At 42.3% G+C, this 24,962-nt stretch overlaps 1 protein-coding gene across 1 annotated transcript; it reads left to right on the top strand.

The window, feature by feature from the left end:
• On the top strand, positions 1–24,464 carry SPACA1 (sperm acrosome associated 1). Its single transcript, XM_040598062.1, has 8 exons — positions 1–254; positions 352–428; positions 4,059–4,115; positions 10,085–10,186; positions 10,569–10,675; positions 11,194–11,329; positions 18,666–18,807; positions 20,598–24,464. The coding sequence occupies exons 1-8, from the start codon at positions 1–3 to the stop codon at positions 20,686–20,688; spliced, it is 966 nt and encodes a 321-aa protein (XP_040453996.1). The 3' UTR covers positions 20,689–24,464.
• Positions 24,465–24,962: the final 498 nt, after the last annotated feature.

The following is a 24,962-nucleotide window of genomic DNA, read 5'->3' as shown; positions in this document are numbered from 1 at the left end:
ATGTTTCAGTTGCAACAGCGAACGTTACTGTTCAGGCCCACCTTTAACCGGCAGGCTGACCCCTCCGGTGCCGCGAAGTTTGCCACCAGTTTCATCACGAAGTCAGGCCAAGGAGCGGCCACGAACCGCTCGCACTGCGGCTGCCAGCCTCAGGCTGCGGCCCCCGGCCCGCCGAGCACCCCGCGCAGCAGCCCGGAGGCCGGGGCCGCGCCGGGCGCCCCGTCACAGCCCCGCCGGGCCGGGCGCATTGTGAGGCGCCGGAGCTGCCGGGCGGCGAGCGCGGGGCATGGCGCTGAGGGCGGGCGGCGCGGCGGGGCGCCCGGCCCTGCTCCTGCTCATGTCTCTGCTCCTGCCCTCGCCGGCGGCGGCCGCCGTGAACGGCAGCAGAGCGGAGGTGGCGAAGCCCCCGGGCGGGCTCGCCGAGCCGGGTGAGGCGTCCCCGAGCGGTGTGGGCGCCCTTGGCGGGCCCTTCCCGGAGCGGGGCGGGCGGTGGGCTCCCCTCAGCCCGGCCGCCTGCCCGCTCTCTCCCCGCATGGCTTCTCCCGCAGATGGGGCGATGTCCGCTCCCGCCGAGGGGAGTTCCCCTTCGCCGCCCGGCTGCCCTCTCCGGAGGCAGGGGTGCCCGGCCGCGCCGCGGGGAGACCAGGTTTCGTGCGGAGAGCGGGCGCTGCGGGTGCGGGCAGCCGCCTTCGCCGCCGGGGCCGAGCGACCCCTCCCGGGTGCCACAGGCGGGCGGCGGGAGGGGCCGGGGCCGGTTCGGTGCTGTGCGGAGCCAGGCAGCAGCACAGGGACCCCTCCGGCCGGGGCTCTGGGGTCGTGCTGGGGAGGCGGGGGAGGCGCCGGATCTGCCTGTTGCTCCGGTAGCCGCAGGGGTGGGCGCCGGGCCGCCGGGAGCCCCCGCAGCCCCCTCCGCCTCTGCTCGCGCAACGAACCGCACGGGGTCACGGCTCACGCGTAGTCAAGTGCAAAGCCGATTCCCCATGGAAAGATTTCCGTCCGGGGAAGCCTTCGTCCCCTGAGCTGCCCCTTGGGGTGACACTTCGGGGACGGAGCAGTGCTGCTCTCCCTCCCCACTCCACTTTGACCTTCAGGACCCCGCAAGTACTAAAGCCACAATCCCTGGCAGGAATGAGATGCCTAGCTCAGGAGTGAGCAGGTTCCCCCAGGGTTCACAACCGTGACTTCGTGTGCTCTCTCTTTGACATTTTTGGTAGCACTTCTGCGGGCTTTTAAAGTGTTTATCAAAATGTTCTGCATATATGCTGTGATGCGGCTTGTAATTAAAATGGTGTACAATGGCAAAGATTTCTGTTCTACATAGGTTTTACAAGGCTTCCAAATGTAGAGAGGAATACAGACTGCTTTGCTGCGCTGGTACTAATTGCAGCCCCCTGACAGGAATGTAAATGCAGTTCCTTAGCACATTCTTATCTCAGCATGTGTGGGATTTACATATATAACTCCTATTAATGCTAATGGAAGTTATATACATAATTCGTTTTGCATAGGGCTGACACTATTTTTTTTATCTGAACCCCATGCAACTAGAACCAGCCTTCTCATGTAAGTAGAAAGATCCGTAGTTTCTTGCCAGGAGCTGTCTTTAACATTTTGGTTCATTTAAAATGTACAGAGGAAATGCAAGTAAAGTAAGCAACCCAAAACTTTGTATTGTGACATTGGCACGGAAGGTTCATATAAAAAGTGTTACGCTATCCAGAGGTTTATAATTGAGTCTGATTCAGTTTCCCTTAGTTTCTTTTTGTTGCTTTTTTAAAAAAATTAATTAAATCAGAAACCAGGATTGGTGATTCCTGATCAACTTGTTCATTTATAACAAGTCAGCTTTTAATGTTTAGATGTGTTTAAAGTTTTATTTGGAGTATTACTTACAGTATCTTTTTTATTTAGAGCTATAGTCAGTTGATCATTATGCATCTCTGACAAAAGAGCCATGTTGTGCATTGTGGTGCTCCTGAAGCCAGAAGCATCCTGAAAGTTCATATCTTCACCTATAATTAGAAGTTTGCTTTCACTGGTTAGCAAAGTCCCTCGCCTTTTATTATCTGAAATTTTGTATTTTGTGTCTCTGCTTGTTTCTAAAGCCTTTTTTTTTTTTTTTTTAATTTGTGTCTGGATGGGAAATAGCAGGTTCTCCTTTCAGACCTGATGGCATCCTGCTGTGGCTACACTCAGCTTGTCACCTCAAAATTGAATTACAATAATGCCTACTTTCAGGGTAGAGGTTTGGGGCTTACCATAAGCTGATACGAATCATCAGAAATCTATTGAGTTGAGAATTAACATAATCTGAAGCTGGTTTAGTCCCCCCTCCCATTCATTTTTGCATATTTGTTTATTCTGCATAGGTGAACAAGTGCAACTCGTGTTGTACCAAGTTGAAAACAGGTATTTTTAAACAGGACTGTATTTAGACTGTAGACAGGATCTTTAAGTTCTCCTCCTCCTCTCTGCTGTGCTGTGGTAGTTGATGTTAGACAAGACAGCTGAATGACTGTCTGATAGAAAAGAAGCTAAGGGAAACGTGATAGGATGTCCATGGTGGGTACCATCTTCTAAAGAAGTTGTTATTTTTATGGCTCATTAGAGATAGTTTGAGGATACACTAGCTGTTTTAAAGGTTGTCTCTGTTTTCATAGGATTTTAATCTTATCATTTTTTTCCTTATGTTTTGGCTAAAGTTGGGGGTTTTATCATTCAACTGGATAGCTACTGTTTAAGGATTGTTGTGCATACGCTAGAAGACTGTTCTGACGAGCACAGCTTATATGCTGAAGTAAATGTCAAAACCATAGAGACAGTTAGAGATAACAGGAGAGTAAGATTTTGATGGCTTATTTATAATGTTGGGGAAAAGAGTTCAGTATCAGCGTATTATTGTGGAGAATGCACCATGCTGCTGTAGTCTAAATCCTTTACAATGGAGAAATAAAGGTTTTATATTTGTGTATCACTGACTGCAAGAAAAATGGATCCATTCCTTTCAACCTGAGAAATTTAAAGTTTTGGATAGTGTGTGAAAAATGTAAATGTTACCCAGAGATTTAGTAGCAAGAAGTGATATATAAACTTGCATTGCTGCACAGAAATAACATTTTGTAAACATAAATCTTGAATATAAAAAACTGAGAGACAGTGAAAGCAAACTTTACATTGGTGAGTATTTGTTATCAGAAAAAAATAATCTGAGTAGGAGGGACTGGCAGTGCAGACTTGCAAAAGCAGTCATAGTGACTTTCTCTTTGCATTTGGAAGAATTGAAAAGACCTATTGCTTATTTAATGAATAATTTCCAAAGGAGTTTCACTAAGTTAGTTTCTCTATAAAACAGTTACTGTATCTCAGCATCCTTATAAACAAACATTCAAATTGCATGCTATTAGGAATAAAATATATAATCCAGATTTGAATCCCAGATGGAGATGAGAACCTTTTGCTTTTGTACATTCTGTGAAACCCATTTTGTAACCTCAAAGTACCATTAAAAAATGGAAGGAACCCAATCACAGTGATTAAAACCCTAGTATCTAATTAAAATACTGTACCTGGTTGACTCATCTTTGTGCTGGCTGTCTAAACTTGACCTTGAAGTGTGATGGGGAAAAAAATCATGTGGGAAGGCATACATTAGCCAGAAAGAACAAGGAAATGAGTTAACTGAATATTGTTTCATGAAAATTTTTCTTAACTCTTTTCAGGGAGGACCTATTATTTGTGTAGAACCTAGACACTGCACTTCCCAGAGCATTCAGTAGACTAATTTAACATCATAGTCTGCTTTAGAAGAAAATTACGGCTTTTTTCCTTTTAAAGAATCATCTTAAGGTTTAAACATGAATGCTATTCAGACTGGATTTTATGATAAATTTTTCATAAATGTCTTGTTTTTCTCATCTAGTTAGTGAAAGAAAAAATGTTGGCAAATTTCACATTTCAACTAAAAAGTAGCAGAGATTTCAAGGAGTGGGTTTCCCGTTAACTGGGAATTTCCACCCCTGTCATTGTATTAGAGATGTAACTTTAGACTTTGTGTTCAGGTCTGGATGCCACTGTGTCCGCAGAAGTAGAATATGGAGCATGCACAGTTACATGTGGTAAGTAGCAAAGCAGATGAATAAAACATATTGTCATTTGTTTTTTTTGGGAAAAAAAAGTGCTAACTGTAGCAATTTAGCAGTTGTAATTTGCTTGCCCTTGTTCACCTCTCATTGGTTTCAATTGCCAATAACTATAATTAACAAAAACAATCAGGCTGATTGTCATTAGGAGTTTAGGTCAGATCTGTTGTTTTATTAATTTCACAGCCTGCAAGCTCCTATTTTAAACCAGTTCCCTACGTTTATTGGCACATGAGCTGCCTTCCCCAAAGTAACAATTTTCGCTATTTGTGAACATCTGTGAGATGTTCAGAAGATGAAAGATCTTCTGATGCTTCTCACAGATGTCTTCCCACATACAATATTGCCAAAAAATTGCTTGCCTGCAGTAGCCTGTTCTGTATTCCACATTTATACAATTTATAAATTGTGTGATGGCAAGAAGAGGTATCATTTTGGAGTAGGAAGGGAGAGAGGAAAGATGAGATGAGCTTTAAGAAGACATCTCTGTGTTTGGGGTGATGATAGAAACTGCTCTGAGGTGGTAATTTTATTGCTTAGGAAGCAGCCTTGAATCAGAAATGCTATTAATTTTTTTCTGAACAAATTCAGCTTCTCATAAGACCACAGAGAAAAGTGAGGTTTTGCCCCCGTCAATCTGATGTTTTCTAGAGTATGCCTTTTTTTTCCCCAGTCACTTTTTCATATGCTAGAACTTCCTTAATCCCCTCCTGTTTCACATCTTAGGACGTTATGGGTCTAAAAGATTTTTTCCTTCTACATACTTTAATATTTCTCTTTCTTCACTTCATAATGTCAAATCTGCTTATATGTTCTGTATATTGATACTGTATATGTATCCCCATACTCTTAGTAACCTCACTTGCTCTGATGCACACATCTTTTGGATATAAGAAACTGCTCTTGATGTCCCATCCCTCTAGCAGATGTCTTAAATGTTCTGTATTTCCAGGGAGTTTCACTAAATTTCGTCTCGGTTTTATCTTTGGACCCTCAGAGTTAATGTTCTGGTGGGTTAACTATGGCTGGATGCCAGGTGTCTACCAAGCCACTCGATCACTCCCCTCCTCAGTGGGACATGGGGAAAAATAAGATGAAAAAGTTGTGGGTCGAGATAAAGGCATTTTAATAAAGAAAAGCAAAGCCTGTGCACAGAAGCAAAGGAAACAAACAAACAAAATTATTCTCTGCTTCCCATCAGCAGGTGATGTCCAGCCACTTGCTATGACGTAGGGCCTCAGTATTTGTAGTGGCTAATATGAAGACCAAGATATCGTATGGTATGGAATATCACGTTCATCCGTTTGGGTCAGATGTCTTGGCTGTGTCCCCTTCCAGCCTCTTGCCCATTCCCAGCCTACTGGTCTTTGGAGGGGGTGTGAAGAGACAGCCTCGATGCTGTGGGAACACTGTTCGGCAGTAGCCAAAACATCAGTGTGTTATCAACGCTATTCCAGCTACAAATACAAAGCACAGCACTATAAGAGATGCTGTAGGGAACATTAATTCCATCCCAGCCAGACCCAATACAATATGTTTAACCACTTTAATTCTGAAAATTATACGATCTTGCTGAAGAATCAGGAAAGGAAAGCTCTAACAAAAAAGACAAAGGCTTCATCTCATATCTGGAGTTCAGATCATGTTCACAGCCTTCATTCTAGTCTGAGCTATTCAGTGCATGGCATGTTTACCCTAGACTTCAGGAGAGCAGACTTTTGCCTCTTCAGGGATCTACTTAGTAGAGTACCATGGGGTTAAGCCCTGGAGGGAAGAGGGGCCCAAGGAAGCTGGTTAATATTCAAGGATCATCTCCTCCAACTCAGGAGCGATGCATCCCAGCAAGAAGTCAGGCAAAAGCTCCAGGAGACCTGCATGGATGAAGAAGGAGCTCCTGGACAAACTCAACACAAAAAAGGAAGCTTACAGGGGGTGGAAGCAAGGACAGGTAGCCTGGGAGGAATACAGAGAAGTTGAGTAGCCAGGGATCAGGTTAGAAAAGCTGAAGTCCTGATAGAATTAAATCTTAACAGGGACATGAAGGGTGACAAGAAAAACTTCTATAGATACCTTGGTGATGAAAGGAAGACTAGGGAAAGTGTGGGCCCTTTCTGGAAGGAAACAGGAGACATGATTACCCAGGACATGGAGAAGGCTGAGGTACTCAGTCACTTTTTTGCCTCAGTCTTCACTGGCAAGTGCTCTGGCCACACCACCCAAGTCACAGAAGGCAAAGGCAGGGACTGGGAGAATGAACTCCCCACTGTAGAAGGTCAGGTTCAAGATCATCTAAGGAACCTCAAGGTGCACAAGTCCGTGGAACCTGATGAGATGCATCTGTGGGTCCTGAGGGAACTGGCAGATGAAGTGGCTAAGCCACTATCCATTGAATTGAGAAGTCATGGCAGTCCAGTGAAGTTCCCACTGACTGGAAAAGGGGAATCATAACCCCCATTTTTAAAAAGGGAGAAAAGAAAGACCTGGGGAACTACAGGCCAGTGAGTCTCACCTCTGTACCCAGCAAGATCATGGAGCAGATCTTCCTGGAAACTATGCTAAGGCACATGGAAAATAAGGATGCCATTAGTGACAGCCAGCATGGCTTCACTAAGGGCAAATCATGCCTGACAATTTGGTGGCCGCCTATGACGGGGTTACAGCAGATAAGTGAAGAGCCACTGACATCATCTACTGGACTTGTGCAAAGCTTTTGACACTGTCCTGCACAGCATCCTTGTCTCTAAATTGGAGAGACATGGATCTGATGGATGGACAACATGGTAGATAAGGAATCGGCTGTATGGTCACACTCAAAAAGCTGCGGTCAATGGCTGGATGTCCAAGTGGAGACTGGTGATGAGTGGCATTCCTCAGGGGTTGGGATTGTGAGCAGTGTTGTTTAACATTTTTGTCAGTGACATGGACACTGGGATTGAGTACACCCTCAGCAAGTTTGCCAGTGACACCAAGCTGTGTGGAGCAGTCAACACGCTAGAAGGAAGGGATGTCATCCAGAGGGACCTTGACAGGCTTGAGAGGGAGGCCTGTGTGAACCTCATGAAGGTCAACAAGGCCAAGTGCAAAGGCCTACACATTGATTGGGCCAATCCCAAGCACAAATACAGGCTGGGTGGAGAATGGTTTTGGAGCAGCCCTGAGAAGAAGGATTTGGGGTTGTTGGTTAACAAGGAGCTCAACACGGCCTGAAAATGTGTGTTTGCAGCCCAGAAAGCCAACTGTGTCCTGGGCTGCATCAAAAGAAGTGTGACCACCAGGTCGAGGGAGCTGATTGTCCCCCTCTGCGCCGCTCTCATGAGACCCCACCTGGAGTCCTGCGTCCAGCTCTGGGGTCCCCAGGAGAAGGACATAGACCTCTTGGACTCAGTCCAGAGGAGGGCCATGAAGGTGATCATAGGGCTGGAATGCCTATGAAGACAGGCCGAGAGAGGTGAGGTTGCTCAGCCTGGAGAAAAGAAGGCTCCAGGGAAGCTTTGTAGCAACCTTCCAGTACCTAAAGGGGGCCTACAGGAAAGCTTGGGGGGGACTTTTGACAAGGGCATGTAGTGATAGGACAAGGAGTAATGGTTTTAAACTGAAAGAGGGTAGATTTAGATTAGATGCTAGGAAGGAATCCTTCACCGTGAGGGTGGTGAGGCACTGGCACAGGCTGCCCAGAGCAGCTGTGGGTGCCCCATCCCTGGGAGTGCTCAGGGCCAGGCTGGATGGGGCTTGGAGCAACCTGGTCTGGTGGAAGGTGGAAGGTGTCCCTGCGCGTGGCAGGGGAGTTGGAACTGGGTGATCTTTAAGATCCCTTCCAACCCAAACCATTCTGTGATTCTGTGATTTTACATTTGTTGTTCCGGTAAAGCTGTAAGCTCTTTGTCTCCTTCACAGTCCTTATCCTCTAGATCCATCTATCAAGTCTTTTATTATTTCTTGCTTTCTGAAATGACTCAGTTTTCTTAATTTTTTCCCAGTAATGCTGTGGCTCAGATCCATTGCTCCTGTAGCCATAGTCCATGTTTACAGAGGCATTAAAGCATAATTAAAACATGTTTAATGATACCTTGTCATACTTGCCTCAGTTTTGCCATACTCTCTTTGCGGTCTAATTGTTTTGGCCACTCTTACCTCTCGATTTCTCTTGTATTTCTAAGTATCCAGCTCTTTGTGGATCATCTTTCTTTACCACTTCTGTCCCAGTCTATTAATTTACATTTCTCTATGGTGAATTTAATTTAGGTAATTTATTTTACTGCATTGTGGCCAGTTTTCTGTTAGGTTAACTTGTATGACTTGTTGAAGTTAAGACTTAATTTGTTAAGCATCTCAGGAGATTAATTTCATCAGCTTTGGCAGCTACTAAGAAGAGGTGGGGAAAGGAAACATGGGAATGAAAGGAAAAGCTGTCCAAAAGGAAGAGGCAGAGGAGTACCAAAAGAACTTGTAGGTGTAATTAAAAGGTTTTTTTTCATGAACCCTTTTGAGTACGATATACTTTTCACATTTTATTATTCCCATAGATAAGACATGGTGAGATGCTACCTGATGAATGTGACTACAGTTAGCCCAGTACCCAGCCTTTTGGCTTTTCATAGGTTTCCTGTCTTTTTTGTTAGCTAAAAAAAACTGGATGTCACTGAAGAAAGAGGAATGCCTTTAATAAAAATGTCAGTTCACTGCCATTTACACCTCTGTCTCTCTGCATCATGAGATGAGACATTCTCTGGAGAGGAGAACAATCCTTGTTTTGTGTCATTTTCAGTAAGTGGTGTTGTCTCCCTCTGTCACTTGAAGTTCTGTTTCACAAGCTACATGATATCTCTGAGACATTCTGAAATCCATTGGTTTATATAATACGCATTTAAGGAAGGCAGATGCATCATAAATGCAATGTTCAAACCAATTTCCTATTTTTTATTCTCCTGCAAGGGAGGGTTAACTTTCTCTTTCCATGCCTATTAGTAAACAAAATGCTTCTGGAAAAATGGCAAAACCTTCAGTGTTTACTGGGCCTAAACACATTATTCCTGCCTCCCCCACAAGCTATGTCATTCCAATGAACTTGTGTACACACTGTTTGGCAAAAACAGTTATAGCACTTGTTTTGAATTTGTTCGTAATTGTTAAAACGAGGATGTTCCCATTGAAATCCTGATAGTGAGAGTGAACAGCTTTTTGCTTCCTTGAACATTGTGTAGGAATTCTCCTTAACTTTACATGTTTGAAATAGGTTCCCTCCCGTTCTTTGTCTTCAGTGCGACCCTCCCATGTTGCAGGTGGAGTCCAGGTGGTCAACACTTGATTTCACCTGTTTGTCGTGAGAAGCCCCATGTTACCGTCCACCGGCCTCTGTTCTCTCCTTCATTCCGGAGGCTGTTGGTGGTATTCCTGTATCCCTCACTGTTGGTCCCTGTTAGGTAGCTTCAGACTCCCCCGTCCTAGTGCCAGGAGGTTTTTCGTGCCTTCAGTTTCTGTTGGCCTTGGTGGGAGTTGAAGACACTCAGTCACGAGACTGGAGGCAGGCTGAGTCGGCAGTCTGTACAGTGTTCTCTGTGCCATCTGATTTGAGCATTTAAAGGCCAGGAGCCCGAGTGCTTTGGTAGTTAAAGTGAATTAATGGTTTTTCAGAACATATATTAGTTTCTTTTCAAATGCTTTTTCTGTAAGAAAAGTTTTGAATTAATATTCAATTCTTTTGATGACACATGATGACTCTAAGAATCACAGTCCCTGGTGTGCAGTGTCTGACAGAAGTAGATATTGTCATGAAATCTTAGATACCAACATGGGATAGCTTTAGCAGGCACTCTGAGAACATCTGTTTGGCCTGGTATTTGGTAGATACATATTAACATCCAGGATAAAGAAAGAGAAAGAAAAACAGAGTATGAAGGAAATGAAGAAATTCAGAGTGAAAGATTTTTTTTTTTTGCCCCTCATAGGTATTGGCATTCGGGAAGTTCTGTTAACCCGTGGATGCCCTGGGACTGAAGCAAAATGTCTTGTCCGTGTGGAGGAATGTCGGGGGCCAGTAGACTGTGGATGTAAGTGGAACACTGTGATACGGTAATCTAGAGTAAATATGTTGATTCAAAGGAAACATCCTTATTCTCTGTTAGCATGGTGGAAGTGGAATAAAATGATTGCATTCCACCCTCTAATCACCCTGTTAAAAAATCCGGTAATGTTTCAGGGTTCATTTCTGTACTGATGTGTGCTGGATTTCAAGTTCCTGTAAAATACTGTTTTTCTGCTGTGTACTTGGTTCCAGACATTAGACCAAGCAAAAAATATTTTAAGCAATTTTAAGGGAAAGCATAATTTCCAAGTAACATTCAGTGGTTTACAGAATTATGAACTTTATGATCTATACAGAGTTGTATTTAATTAAGTAATGATGTACCTAATTTAAAATCCCTCCTATAGGGGGAATACCAATTTCTGAGGGCCTTGCCTGTGTGAAGATGCCTTGTATTTCTATACCTCCTGAAAATCGATTTAAATATGTTTGGAAGATGTTAATTCCAAGCAAGGTGAGTAACTGAATCCCACTTTGTGCACAAAAATTGCATGCTGCATGCATTTACCACATGCTCCAGCTGAATTGTTCAGACTTCTGGGCAGATTATTTCCTTTGTTGTCATAATGCAAATAAGCCCTGATTTCTGACTGGAAAGTTGGTAATAGAAGGACTCACAAAGCTTTGCTTCTTTATGCAGCTTCACTTTCCTGTTCATGTGAGGGAAATAATTTTAAAGAGTAATGTTTACTGTTACTTCAGGAAAATGGGGCATAGTGGCTGGTGAGCATATACATATCTCAGCAAGTCACAACCACGTTGCCCTTCCCAGTTGTTTGCGTAGGAGATGCTGAAGAGGTGGCGGAATTTTCCCAGGGGCCAAGAGATCCTGACAGGTTGAAAGCTGTTGGAGTATAATAAGTACTTTTCTGTGCGTCTGACACAATGCAAGTCATCTTTGCAGATCTATGTGAAAAATTACAAACACCCCCCCCCCCCCTTTTTTTTTTCTTCTCTTTTATATATGGCTAGACACCACACATTCTTCCCAATGATTCAGCTATTATGGAAGTTTGCAGAGGTACCCATTCAGTTACTTTCCAGTGTGAAACTCAAGAAAATGGAATTATAATTGCCTCTGTAAAATACACAGTCTACGCAACAACTGGTAAGTTCACAGAGATGCTTACAGTCTTGTAGTGATATGGCCTTGTGTTTTTTATGTAGTACTCAATCTTCGTAAGATTGCATGTCACTGGCAGTGTATAGGTAGCAGCTTGTGCACTGTGGTAATGACTGTCATGAAATGCAGGCCAATAAAAGAGACATATAAAAGGAAATGACAGAATGAGAATGAAAAGGTTCCTTGTGGTAGGAATGAGTATTTTCTTTATCCTTTGTAAAACTTCAAGCTAAAATTAGGTTTTCCTATTACCTGCTTATTTTTTACTGCACCCAGGTTGGTTAGCATAGGGTACTTTTTGCCTCACTAAACCACATAGCACCAGCAGCACGGGCTGTGCACTTAAGTTTCCTTTCCACTTCTACACTGAAGCAGGAAAACAATCTTTTGGGTTTGTCTTTTAGTAGTCATCTGGAATTTGCTTATACACAATGGATTTAGCAAATTTTAACATGAAGAAGAATGCATCATAAACCATTTCCCCAGTACTATCTACTTACCCCCTATGCTAATGGGATTTTTGCTGACTTCATCAGGAAAGGTAGCAGTGTGCTGATTTTCTCAAACCATGAGAACAGCACATGGAAGCTCAATCTTTCCCAATCAGAGAAAGTGTGAAATTGCCTTGCTCATCAAAATGTAAAGTTTTTCCTGAAATAATGTAGATTTAGGTCTTAGGCAAAATTATGGCAGACTAGAAAGAAATCCTTGGAGATACTCCTCCCCAGGTTTCTCCCTTTCATGTTGTTTACCCAGGTAAAACTGTGTGGCCTGGGAATCCTGCTTTTTATCCTTTCTCATCAGTAAGATAGGCTATTTCCTGTATATCTATTGAGGTCCTTTCTGCTATTGTACACTAACATGGAATTTGTTTATTCACTTTCTAAATCCATCTGGCAGTCACAAAACACCAAAAGCTGTTTTCTTTTTTCCTTCTCCCACTATTCAGTCTCTACATTCCTTTTTGTACAGAGCAAACTTCCTTTTTGAGACCTGAATTAGCGTAGCACATAATCTGTTTTAGGTTTAAGCATGCAAGTGGTTCCATTGACTTGAGTAGGTGGGTCATCAATAGGACGACTCACACACTTGTGTTTAAGCTGTGACTGAGTAGTGTTGGTGAAAAGTGGTCAGATGAAACACGTCCAACAGACTTAGCCACTGAGAACCTCTTACAAGGACTGAGATTTATTGAGTTAGAAAATATTTAGGACTATACAGAAATCTGAGGAAGACAAGCTGTAAGGTTTACTAAGTAGCCTAAAAGGAATGGATTGTTCTGCTTAGTGCCAGATCAGCATCCTTTGGCTTTGTACAGAGGTGTGCAGATGCCCAAAAGAGTTTCTGGGTTTTGCTTACCCAGGAGTGGCATTGTTTGGACTTGAGAAATTACTAACTCTGAATTAGATACATAGAAGAAGTTATTAGTTTAAGTTTTGGTTGAGAATGTACCAGATCTAGTTTTGCTCACTGTGGATGATCAGAAGTCTAGACAGATCAGGATTTGCAACAGGATTGGGAGGAAATGAGAAAGATCCTTCTGACAGCATCAGTGGATGCGGCGAGACTCCTTGTGTTTGGATGTCGATTTTCTTAGCTGCTGCCTTGTATTTGCAGAGCTGCTCTGTTCATCTGTGTTGTTCAGACTCTGGGAAGGGGTAACATTTCTGCCCATGGTACAATGATGCCTGTCCCAGTTCCTTATTAAAAGACATTTTGAAATGAGGGCTGGGGAATTTGAGACAAGTTTATCACCCCTGTCAAGTAAGATGGTTTCTCTATCTACTCCAGAAAATCTAAGTCTTTCCTTTGAGAGAACATCTTTTTCTTTGCCGTTTATCTATCCAGTCTCCAAGCTGAAATGTAAAGAGCAGAATCACAAAATCAGTATCAGAAATAGGACAAAAATTTCCCCTTTCAGGTAATCTACAGGACTGAACTAGATTTTTTTGAGCATCCAAAATTGGCTACAGAGATTCCTAGTCAGCCGAAGCTGGGCAGGTGTGGTGGGCTGACCCTGGCTGGCTGCCAGCCCCACACAGGTAGGTCAGAGGATCATAAAATTGCTTAGGTTGGAGAAGACCTTTAAGATCATCAGGTCCAACCCTTAACCTAGCACTGCCAAGTCCACCACTAAACCACGTCCTTAAGTGATGAGTCTCACAGAGGCCACCTTGCAGCCCTTCACTGCCTGGGCACTGGCACCTAGTACTGCAGTCCAAACTGTCTGTGGGGAGAGGGTCTTGTGTATGTTTTGGGAGGTGTCTTTGTACCAGATGAATGGACAAATTGGTTTTAGTCAGGAAAAGAATAGGTCCTTTCTATTGCCTCCTAAATTACCTTTTTTTTTTTTTTTTAATCCAACTGAGGGGATTCTGACGATCTCTGTGCCTCAGTCAAGTCAATAAGCTTATGTATTTCATCTTTCTCATCACCTAGATCACTCCTTTCACTATTCCACAGAGATTAATTTCTTCATGCCGAGACTACAGGACATGGCAGGGGAAGTGAAAACGTGTTTGCTCCATGGTTGGCCTTTCTTGTTGGCACTTTCCTAGAGAGAAAGCCTTGAAGTTGTCAACAGAGCTAAAAATTATCAAGGTAGCTGACAAAGGGCAAATATGTTTGCTTTTGTCTCATCCCTCCTTCTCTTTCTAGTGCTCTGATGTTTCACCCATGTGAACAGCAGCAACCAGATTCAGCAACACCACCTACAAGCCTGGCCCCAAAGACACTACTTGAAAATACATAGTGTGACACTTTCTGCTTCAGATTTTGAGGCATGTGAGGTGGGAGGAGGGAAGACGTGTTGCAAAAGGGCAGATAAAATCTCACAGGACTTTGTGTGTATTTGCCATGTGGCAAAACTTCGTATGAGTTAATTTTAAATCTATGCACACAGAACTTCCATGTGTCCTTTACCAGTGATCACTGTGCTTCTCAGTGACCTTTTGATGAGCAGTCATAATGGTATTTTTGCATAAGTGAGGTTTTTTTCATAATTTGGCTCTTTCTTTGGTTTTCAGAACTGTTCAGACCTATGGGTTCTCTTTGTCTTTTATAGCAAGAGAACAGGGGGAAAAAAGTATTTTATTCTCATCAAAAATTACTGGAATCTATGCAAGGAAAATCCCATCTTCTAATAACTGACTTTTCTATATTTCCTTTTTACTAAATCACTACCCTGAAACACTGAAGAGTGTTTGTTTCGCACTCCCACCTGTTGTGTTGTTCGGCGTTTTGTAAAGACTTTGGAACTGGAAGGTGGTTTATTCATATGTACTAATAATAGTTCTGTGAGGAGGGAGGACTCTGCAAGGGAGGAATGCAAGAACAGAGAACGATCCTCATTAGGATGCTATTTGAAGGGTGTCAGCCTACTGAGATCCCAGCTGTGCTCCAAGCTCCACGCTTCTCATGAGTGAGAGAGAGAGTTGGGGTGTGTGTCTAGTGCCACTTCTGTGGAGAAGATGGAGGCAATAGCGTTTCTGTGTTTCAGAGGCCATTCTAGCCCACATCTCTCTTCATTTCCTGCTGATGACTTCAGTGCCAGAGCCTCCCTGAGACAGAAAAGTCACATCTCTGTAACTGGCTACTGTACAAACATGCAATCAGCATGGCCATGTTGTCCTTGCATTTGCACAGAAATGAAATGGGGAACCCCCGTACTCAAGATTAACAGCCTGGATCTCCTCCATGTGTTGTAACCCTACTGTCTCATTAGCATATATCCATCCATTTTTGATACACAGGAAAAGGCTTATAGATAATCTAGAAGGAAAACAGAAAAGCTATGCATCACCATTATATTAAGGGGAAATAAAACAGTCTGCAGAGGCAAAATTTCATTCCTTTCTGCCAAACTGATACATACTTTCTGGATCTGCAAAGTGGTGTAAAGCACTGCTGTTGGCTGCTGGACCATATAAACAATTGGTTGAGTGCTGGCTTGTAAATGGAGCACTGCTGTACAGTCAACATCATGGTCTAGGAGGAACTCCAGCTCAATGAAAAACCCAGGGGTAGAGGAGGATAGAGAGGAACAATGCTACTGGCAGAAGAACTGGGTTTCCTTTGGACAGAAATGGTACTGAAAAAGCAGGTGTTCCACTTCTTGATGTACATGATTTACATTATTATGAATCTGTTTCTTATTAAAGAAATTACTGAATGGAATGCAGAGACAGAATTTGTATTGCTGATATTTTCTGGAGGGAAATGCTAGCAGTGGCAACAGATGCTTCTGAGTGTATTTGGATTTAAGAAATTAAAGGGGAGAGGGTTCCATAAAGGCAGAGGACAGTCCAGAGATGCACTGCACTGCACAGAAATCAAAACAGCTTTGTTGAACTGTGGTGTACAATGCAAATACAGTTGCTGGGCCACACCACAGCAAAGTATGTGCTGCTAACCTGCTCTGGTGCTTGGTGGGAAGGAGGTATGTGATGTATCTCTTTCAGCCCAAATAAGAAAGCAGTAACTTTCTAAGGTCCTGTTGTTCTGATGGCACAAAGAACATTAAAAAGCTGCCAAGCTTCTTAGCAGCAGGTAGTGGCCATACAGGTGATGCTTTTGTTTCCTTTAATCCAGCCTGTTGTCCCTGCATTGGCATAGCAGATAGTGACTGGGGTAGGAGTGTGCACTGCTTGGACCATTTGAGCTGTTGGAAAGGCTTCCGTAAGTCATGACCAGCACTGGGACCACACAAACTCTGGGGTTTCTGCCACAGGGCTGGCCTCAAATCAGCAAGCCCTGGTGGAAGTTAATTTTTTTTTTTTTAATTTTAAATTTGAGCGTTCTTTCTTTTCCTTCCTTCCTGTCTTGTTCAGACTTACATAAGTAAATGGATCTTCGTAGGTTAGATCCAACAGTGCCTACAATCTATCTGCAGTATCCCAGCCTTGCATTTCATTGAAGTGCATTCCTTTTTTAATAAACATTAATATAAATAATTAACAGGTAAGGTAAGAATGCCAAGCTTTCAGTAAGGGTTGGAGGCAATCTGCTTGAAACTGTGAGATGTGTTATCAATCTCTTTTTTTTTTTTTTAATAGTGGAATGCACACAGTTTTAGGGATCGTTTTACAATGTAATTTGGGAATATATATGATAGTGGTTTTTTTGGTCATTCTTTGTAGCGAAGTAGTCCAGAGACCCAGAGTGGGCTGTGGACTTCAAGTTGAAAGCAATTGAACTAGACTTCACATGTTTCAAAAAAGATTTGTTCTTCCTATTTTTACTAAATACCTCTTTGTAACCTTAACTGTAAGCTGAGGATGTTTTTAAGGCACGTTCTGACTGTGGCAAAATTTTCACTGACTAATTGGGAGTGTTGCCTGGACTTTAAGAGTGCAGTCAGCACTTAGAAGTGCACCTGATGTGAATCAATCTTTGCTCATTGTGAACCAGCTTACTGGGAAGCTGCTTTCCTGTCTGCTTCCTGCTTGCATTTTAAACATGTGTGTTTACTTGGAATGCATTCCCTCTGTATTATCAGGTTGTCTCTTGGGCAGTTCTGGTTCTTGGCTACTGGAAGAATTTCTTGCCTAGGAAGAAAACTTGAGTAGACTAGCTGTGGATGACATAAAACTTGCTTTTCTCTTCAGCAGGCTCCTGTTACAGCTTGTAAACAGAGATATTCTTAGAGTTCTAAGTTCACATCTAATATATTACATTAATGAAATTACAAAATCAATTATTATTTTCATTAACCTCTCTTCCCCACAACTTCATGTAATTCTAAAAAGACAAAGTCCAGTGATGTCAGTTAGCTTAAAAGTGAATGGCTTTACGTTGTATAAAAACTCCAGTATTCAGACTTACTATGTATGATACTCTCAGCCAGTTCACCATTCTTACCTGTCCTATATCTTGCAGAAAGATCAGGAGAATCATATAGATGAGCTGTGGTGTAAGAATATCAGAATGAAAATTCTGTGATGCAGAAGAGTGAAACCCAAATGATGTGATGGAAGAGTTGCTTAGATACTACAGTGATGACAGTGGCACAGGTCTTTATATAGAAGTAGAAATGAAGTAGAAATAGAAATGGGTTTCCTGCAGTCATTCTGCTACACAGAATTCCTACCAGTGTGAACATGAATCTTGCATACCAGTCAGCAATGAGATTGCACCTTATAGTTTTAGAAACTGCATGAGGGAAAATGAAAGATAAATTAGAGTTGGCTCATGTAAAATTGCCAAAGTTGGAGGGATCTGGCAAGATGCCTAATGGTTCATTGATTTTGGTTGAACGTGGCTGAACAAATAAGGTCAAGTAAATTTCAGAACAAGGTGACTGGGTTTGATTTCCAGGCATTTCTTTATCCAGTGTCACAAAACAGATGGAGGAAGTTGGTTACCATCTTCAGCATTTTTCACTCTTCCTGGGTTGGTTGTTAGAGTCACCTCCTAACCGTCACGTCTGGTCTTAGAGAGACAGCCTGAGTAATGGCAAGGCCCTCAGTTTCCTTAGGTGAATGGTTGAACAGGCTGCAGTATTACAAAATGCATTTTTACTTGATGTCCTTGCTACATTTTCATTTCTCAGCTTCATGCAGCTGCTCCTCTCTCTATATTTCTGGGCCATGCAGAACAGCTCCTTTCCACGCTCAGTGGTTATTTGCTTTAAATAAAGGCTTTGCAGACCTAGATAGAGACAGGGAACTGAAAAGCGGCACTTAAGTCCTTGAATCTGGTCTTTTGTTAGCATACTCTCTTTTGGCTTCATTATTATCATTATGACTGCAGCAATTACCATTGTTAGAATTCTTCTGTAGCACGGTGGTACCTTGATGTCTCAGCCCTGGGTGATGGAGCACCTGGTACCAGGCACAAAACAAAGAAGTCAGCCTGCCTCGAGTGGCAGACAGGCTGTGGTATTTCTTCTGTCTTTATCATTCATGTGTCTTACATGAACGTGTCTTGAAATCTTAACATTAAGGCATTTCTTAAAGCAAAAATATTGTTATATTAGTCATTCTTAACATGTACCAAATAGATACTTTCCCATTTTTATTTTTGCCTTGTCTTTAGGAATTGCAGTTCTTTGTGTTTCACAGCTGTTAAGTGACATGTATCCCCCACTCCACACCTTGATCTCTGTTTCTTTGCATCTTCCTTGGTTAGATAGGCCTTTGCAAAGAAGGTATAAAATGTCACTATTCTAACTTTTGCTGATACAGTAAAAGCCTGAAGGCTGTGAAAGATGTCAGATAGTAAATAATCAAGCCCTGCTCCTTTTCATCCTGTCCATCAGATTAAATGCCTGATTCATTTGACAATTTGAACATAACAGTGACCATGTATTTCTTTTCTTCAGAGATACAAGCAAAGAAATCTAGGAGAATAGAAACAGAGCAATCAAGGAGAACAAGAGATGCCATTCTGGTCTTTTGCCTGGTAACTGGAACCATTGTGACTGTTGGTGTGATCTTTGCCATGATCTTTATGATTCTTCACTGGTAGGTGGACAGTATACAATATGTTTTACATTTTATTTGATCAAAATATGGTATTACTGATGACAAACATGACAAGTTTCTCTGTAGTTTAATATTTGTATTGCCAGTAAAGAAAACAGGAACAAGCTTCTGGAGACTGGAAAGAAGTGCTTCGCAAAGCAGTTACAGTGATGGCGGGTGGGAAGGGAATGACTCATGTTAGAGATCACTTAAGCAAACTAGACACCCACAAATCCATGGGCCCTGATGAGGTGCACCCCTAAGTGCTGAGGGAGCTGGCAGATGTTATTGCTAAGCCACTGTCACTTTTTGAAGGGTCATGGAGAACAGGAGAGACGCCCGAGGACTGGAGGAAAGCCAATGTCACTCCAGTCTTCAAAAGGGGCAAAAAGGAGGACACAGAAAACTACAGGCTGGTCAGCCTCACCTTCATCCCTGGATAGGTGATGGAACAGCTCATCATGGAGGTCATGTCTAAGCATATGCTGGAAAATAAGGTTATTAGGAGTAGTCAACATGGATTCACCAAGGGGAAATCATGCCTGACCAACCTGATAGCCTTCTACGATGGAATGACTGGCTGCGTAGACGAGGGGAGAGCAGTGGATGTTGTCTACCTTGACCTCAGCAAGGCTTTTGACACTGTCTACGATAACATCCTCACACGTAAACTCAGGAAGCATGGACTGGATGAGTGGGCAGTGAGGTGGACAGAGAACTGGCTGAAGCGCAGAGCTCAGAGGATTGTGGTCAGTGGTATAGAGTCTAGCTGGAGGCCTGTAGCTAGTGGTGTTCCTCAGGGGTCAGTACTGACTCCAGTCCTGTTCAACTTAGTCATCAATGACCTGGATGGAGGGACAGAGTGTGCCCTCAGCAAGTTTGCTGATGGTACAAAGCTGGGAGAAGTGGCTAATACACCAGGAGGTTGGGCTGCCAGAGAAACCTGCACAGGCTGGAGAGTTGGGTGGAGAGGAACCTGATGAAGTTCAACAAAGGCAAGTGTAAGGTCCAGCACCTGGGGAGGGACAACCCCATGCACCAGTACAGGCTGGGGGTGACCTGCTGGAAGGCAGCTCTGCAGAGACTGCCTGGGGGTTCTGGGGGACAGCAAGCTGCCCATGAGCCAGCTGTGTGTCCTGGTGGCCAAGAAGGGCAATGGGACCCTGGGGGGCATTGGGAGCAGCATGGCCAGCGGGTCAGGGGAGCTGATCCTCCCCCTCTGCTCTGCCCTGGTGAGGCCACACCTGGAGTGCTGTGTCCATCCTGGGCTCCCCAGTTCAAGAGAGACAGGGAACTGCTGGAGAGGGCCCAGCGGGGGGCTATGAAGGTGATGAGGGGACTGGAGCATCTCCTGTATGAGGGAAGGCTGAGAGAGCTGGGGCTGTGTAGCCTGGAGAAGACTGGGAGGGGATCTGGTCAATGTCTACAGATACCTTAAGGGCGAGTGTCCAGAGGACGGGGCCAGGCTCCTTGCAGTGGTGCCCAGGACAGGACAAGGGGCAACGGGCACAAACGGCAACACAAGAGGTTCCACCTGAATATGAGGAAGAACTTTACCTTGATGGTGGCAGAGCCCTGGAACAGGCTGCTCAGGGAGGTTTGAGTCTCCTTTGAAGACATTCAAAACCTGCCTGGACATGACTCTGTGCAACCTGCTCCAGGTGAAGCTGCTTTAGCAGGGGGTTGGGCTAGATGACCTCCCTTCCAACCCTGACCATTCTGTGATTCAAAGCAATTTATGGAAACTTACTTGAAGGTATGTTTTTGTTTAATTCTTTTTTCCGTTTCAGGGGTCTTATAAAATATATTTGGAAATCAAAATTTGGACAAGACAACCAAGAGAAGTTGGCCCACAAAAGATCACTGTGTAACATGGACTAAACAGCCCCCCTAAGGGTCTGCATTGGCCTTTAAAGGAACTGGAGTCTCCACCTGCAGCTACAGTGTTCTCACCATCTGCATTAGCTATAATAGAAGTGTCAAAGCCCTCACTCACCAAGTATGAAGTGCAAAAGTCCTTCCAGGACTTGCATAATAAATAGAAAAAAAATTGGATTACAAAGAAATGTGATACAAAGATTAAAATATGTTTGATATACTGGTTTTAAGAAGTACGTTTTATAGTTCATTCACTGTCTTTGATTTCCAGTAAGTCTGACATTTAAGAAGTCTTAATTTTGTGAAGATATTAATCTAGACTAGATGAAACCAGGCATATAGTTTAGGCAGAGACCATTTTTTGTAAAGTGCTCCTTATCTCCCTCGTGATCTTCAAGCATAGCACCTGCTATGTAATCACTATAATCCAGTTTCTTCTTGACACGTGGAGGGATACATAATGGTAGGGAAGGTCATTAAAAGTTGCTTCATAAGTTTAATTAATTTTTTACCTGCATATTTGTGCTTATAACCATTTCTGCCATCAAGGGGACCAAACTATGTGAACAGAAGAGTAGGGTCAGACCAAGGATTCATCTACCTCTGTAATCACATCAGTGGATGAAAAAAAAGGATGTCTAGGGGAGAGTACAAAAACAAGACAAGGCTGTATGATGTTCCACATGTATTCCTCCAGCTTCCAGGCGTTTGCAGATTTTCTAAAACAGATGCAACTTCTAAGCAGTTAGCAATCTTGCATGGATTTCTTTTCCTTGGCTTTGTTCAATGTCCCCTTGTACCTGTGTAAGCTTCTGTCCCATAAAACATCCTAGGGCAAGGAGATCCATAGCACAACCACATCTTTTGTGCAGCTTGAACCCACCTCCTTCTAGCTTCATTTGTCCACCTTACTTCTTGAAAAGGCAGTGAGCTGCCAGTCCACACTGTCCTCTCCCCTTCAGGGATCATATTCTTTTTGGAATGAAAAGTGCAAGAGTACATAGTGATTCTTCATTGTGAAACCATATCATACCTCTGATCATCCTTTCTGAGCTTCTCTAACCCTTCTCCATTACATGACAGTCTTGTTTATGAAGGTGCTTTCTGTTGGTGTAAATAAACATTGTTTGATGCAGATAAAAAACCTGAGTGGATGACATGTTGAAAAATGGACTGTGGACTGATTAAAATGTTTAATAGATTTTATAATTAAGATTTTCTCTTGAGTATTGTAAAAGCTCTGAAAAGAGGCCAAATATTGAGCACTCCAGGGTAGAGAATGCTTCTCAGTAAAGAACATTGTGAAAAAATGGCAAAAAAAATAGATTGGAGGTAGTAACTCATCCTCTCAAAGAATTCCTGTTCTCTTCAGATCCTCTGTTGCTGCAGATGTTCTAACTGCACCATCTGCACATCCTTAAAAAAGCATTATCATATTTTTCAGAGATACATCATTTTGTTTGCTGTTTAGTGAAAAGATCATTTACATTTTTGCAAATAAAACATCATACTAAAAAATGACATACACTTAATTCTATAAAAATATCTTTTTTAAAAAAGGAAATGATATTTTTGGTAACACTATCATTAACTATGTCATCTTATAGCATTTGGTGGACAAACTTAAAAGTCTTGCAACATTAAGAAGAAAATGCATAGAGGAGGAAAAAGCAGACAATAAATTCTGCAGTTCACAAAACTAGCTTACACATTCAAGGTGAGTTTTTGATTCTGTGCAACAATCAAAGACAGCATATTGTGGTGAGTCTGGGATTAGGTCTGGAATGCTGCTCTTAAAAACAGACCCAAACCAGTTGTTATTACTCAGGAAAATGTTTCCACTGAAAGTATGGTAAATATGAAGCACTGCCATCGGCTCTACGATTGACTTCTGAACTCCTGCTTTCGTGTTGTGATTAGGGTGTAGTGTAACTGAAAGAGAGGGAACTAGGATATTCTTTTCCATAATGATGCAAAGGTGTACTAATACACAACCATTTTGTATTTTAATAACATTTGCAAAGAACCTCCAGACTTGTTTGGGTTGATATTTTGAGGGTTTTAAATTTCCATGGTCTGCTGGAAAACCCAGCAAAAAGTGATAGGTAACATAAGCAGAGTAGTTCAGAAAATGAAATTCAGGAACAGCTGAACTAATCCGTACTGGTAAGTGTGGGGGTTCTTAGGGTAGGTCAAGGAGGCTTTGTTCTTTTGGCTTATATTTTGCAAAATATGATTATCTGCTGCTTTTTTTTTTTCTCTTACAACTCCTTAAAGCTATGTACAAAACAGGAAAAAAATTGCTAGAAAATTTGATGCAAAAACTGTAGCATAAAACACAGAAGAGTGCCTTACTGCTCAACAGATAGGGCAAACAGGCTGTTCTGTTGCTGAAGCTGCAATCAGAAACTCCAAGAAGTGAGGAAATTCCTGAAGTTGGTAGTTACTCTGTCCAAGCAGCCATCACACAACCACTGTATTATCATCTTCTCATTCTAAATATAAACTTGAATGAGTTGCTCTTTGTACTAGATGCAGTGTAACACACATAGGAAGTGCAAAATTATTATCTTAGCACAACTGTCCCTGACTTTTGATGCCATAATCTGAATAATATACCTATTAGTTTGGTAAGAGGGTGGACAGCCATGACAGTCAGGTAAAGGGCATCCAGAAATAAGTGTTTCAGTTAGCTTAAGTATTTTTAAATAGAAAGAATATGTTGCAATCTGCTTGAACACTTCTAGCAAGAAGTGTTCACGATCTAGAATATATAACTGTACTTGATGTAACTCCTTTTATCTGCAGTGCCTGAGAAATGTAAAGAATTTTCATTGTTACTTTCTGGTAGTGGGTTAATTAAAAGAATCAACAAGAGTTTCTCCTTTTCCGTAGATTTAACTGCAATGTTTTTATCTCCTTCTGCTTGCTGACTGCAGTGGAAACATTATCTCTACTGATCACCCCAAGGTACAGAAGTATTCTTATTCTGAGACCTTAGGTATGTGCCCAACTCCATTTTAAGCCAGTGGTATCTAAGTTCTTGAAGTGAGAATCTGCTGCATTTCTAAGGGGAGAAACAGAAGAACTATAAGAAGGGACAAAGGTCACATAAAAATGTCTTCATGATCACGGGAGCCTACAAGAGCTTTTGGCCAATGCAGGTTAGGCAGCCTCTCTAGCCCGCTCTGGCAAGTGTGATCTGTACAGAAATCCTAGCACTGTGGGAGCCGGACACCCTCCTACACCACACCTTGGATGGCCATCAAGCTCAGTTCATCTGCCAGGAGACCTTTTCACCCGCCTTTGCTGTACAGAGCCTTCCGCTATCTCCTCCCACTACTCCAGCTGCTGAATCTGGGATACAGGGGCCAGAGTGAAGGTGAAAATCTCATCATGCTTAAATTTAAGCTTGCGCTTACATTCTTTCCTGAACTAAGATGTCCTCGTACATGTGTTTAAGTGATTTCCAGAATCAGGGCCAAAATGACCGTGTCATTCCTTGCTTTCATTTGCTTTGCATTGTCTAATGCTGCAACACGATCTTGTGGGTTTAAATTTAATAGTATTTTAATAGTTTCCCCAGTATTCTTTCATCTTCCCTTTCTTCTTCTTCTTAAAGAAAAATCTTTTTGGAATGCATATCTTGCCTGTAAATGATCCACTATCTATCTCAGGGAATTTAGGATGCATTTATATAGTTATTTAAGTCTTGATGTGTGTGCAGTTTCATTTATGTATGGTCTAATAGTATATACCATAGAAATGAATTTTTTTTCTTTGACAGGTTTACTGGCTCTTTTTGGAAATAAAAATTTTATGGTGAATTGCAGAGATTTTCATTATTTTTTTATAACTTCATTTAGTCAAACACACTTAAAAAATAATAAGTACTCATGATTTTTCTTTCTTTGCTGCTATGCAAAAGAGAGTTTGCCACAGAAGTATGGGTCATTTTTTAACCTGATGCTCTATAAAATAAAATAAAGAAATGCTAGTTGAAAACTGATTCGGTGCTCCATGATTGATGGCAAAATTTCAGCATTGTGCAGCCATTACAGGGAGAAAATAAGCAAATAATTCGATTTATGATTTTATGAATCAGAAAGCTACAGATAAATGTTAAGTCAAATGTAGAGCATTTTATATGGGGTTTGGAAATAGAACTCTCTGCAGTTTCCAGTTGTTTATCTGTAATGTGTAGAGGTAGATTTTTTTGCTCTATTAGGTCAATATTGTTCACTTAAGATTTACTAAGTTTTTTACTTTTCTGTGTA

The sequence above is a fragment of the Falco naumanni genome, chromosome 6 (assembly GCF_017639655.2).
Source record: "Falco naumanni isolate bFalNau1 chromosome 6, bFalNau1.pat, whole genome shotgun sequence".
Lineage (NCBI taxonomy): Eukaryota > Metazoa > Chordata > Aves > Falconiformes > Falconidae > Falco > Falco naumanni.
This window is presented reverse-complemented; position numbering and strand designations above follow the sequence as displayed.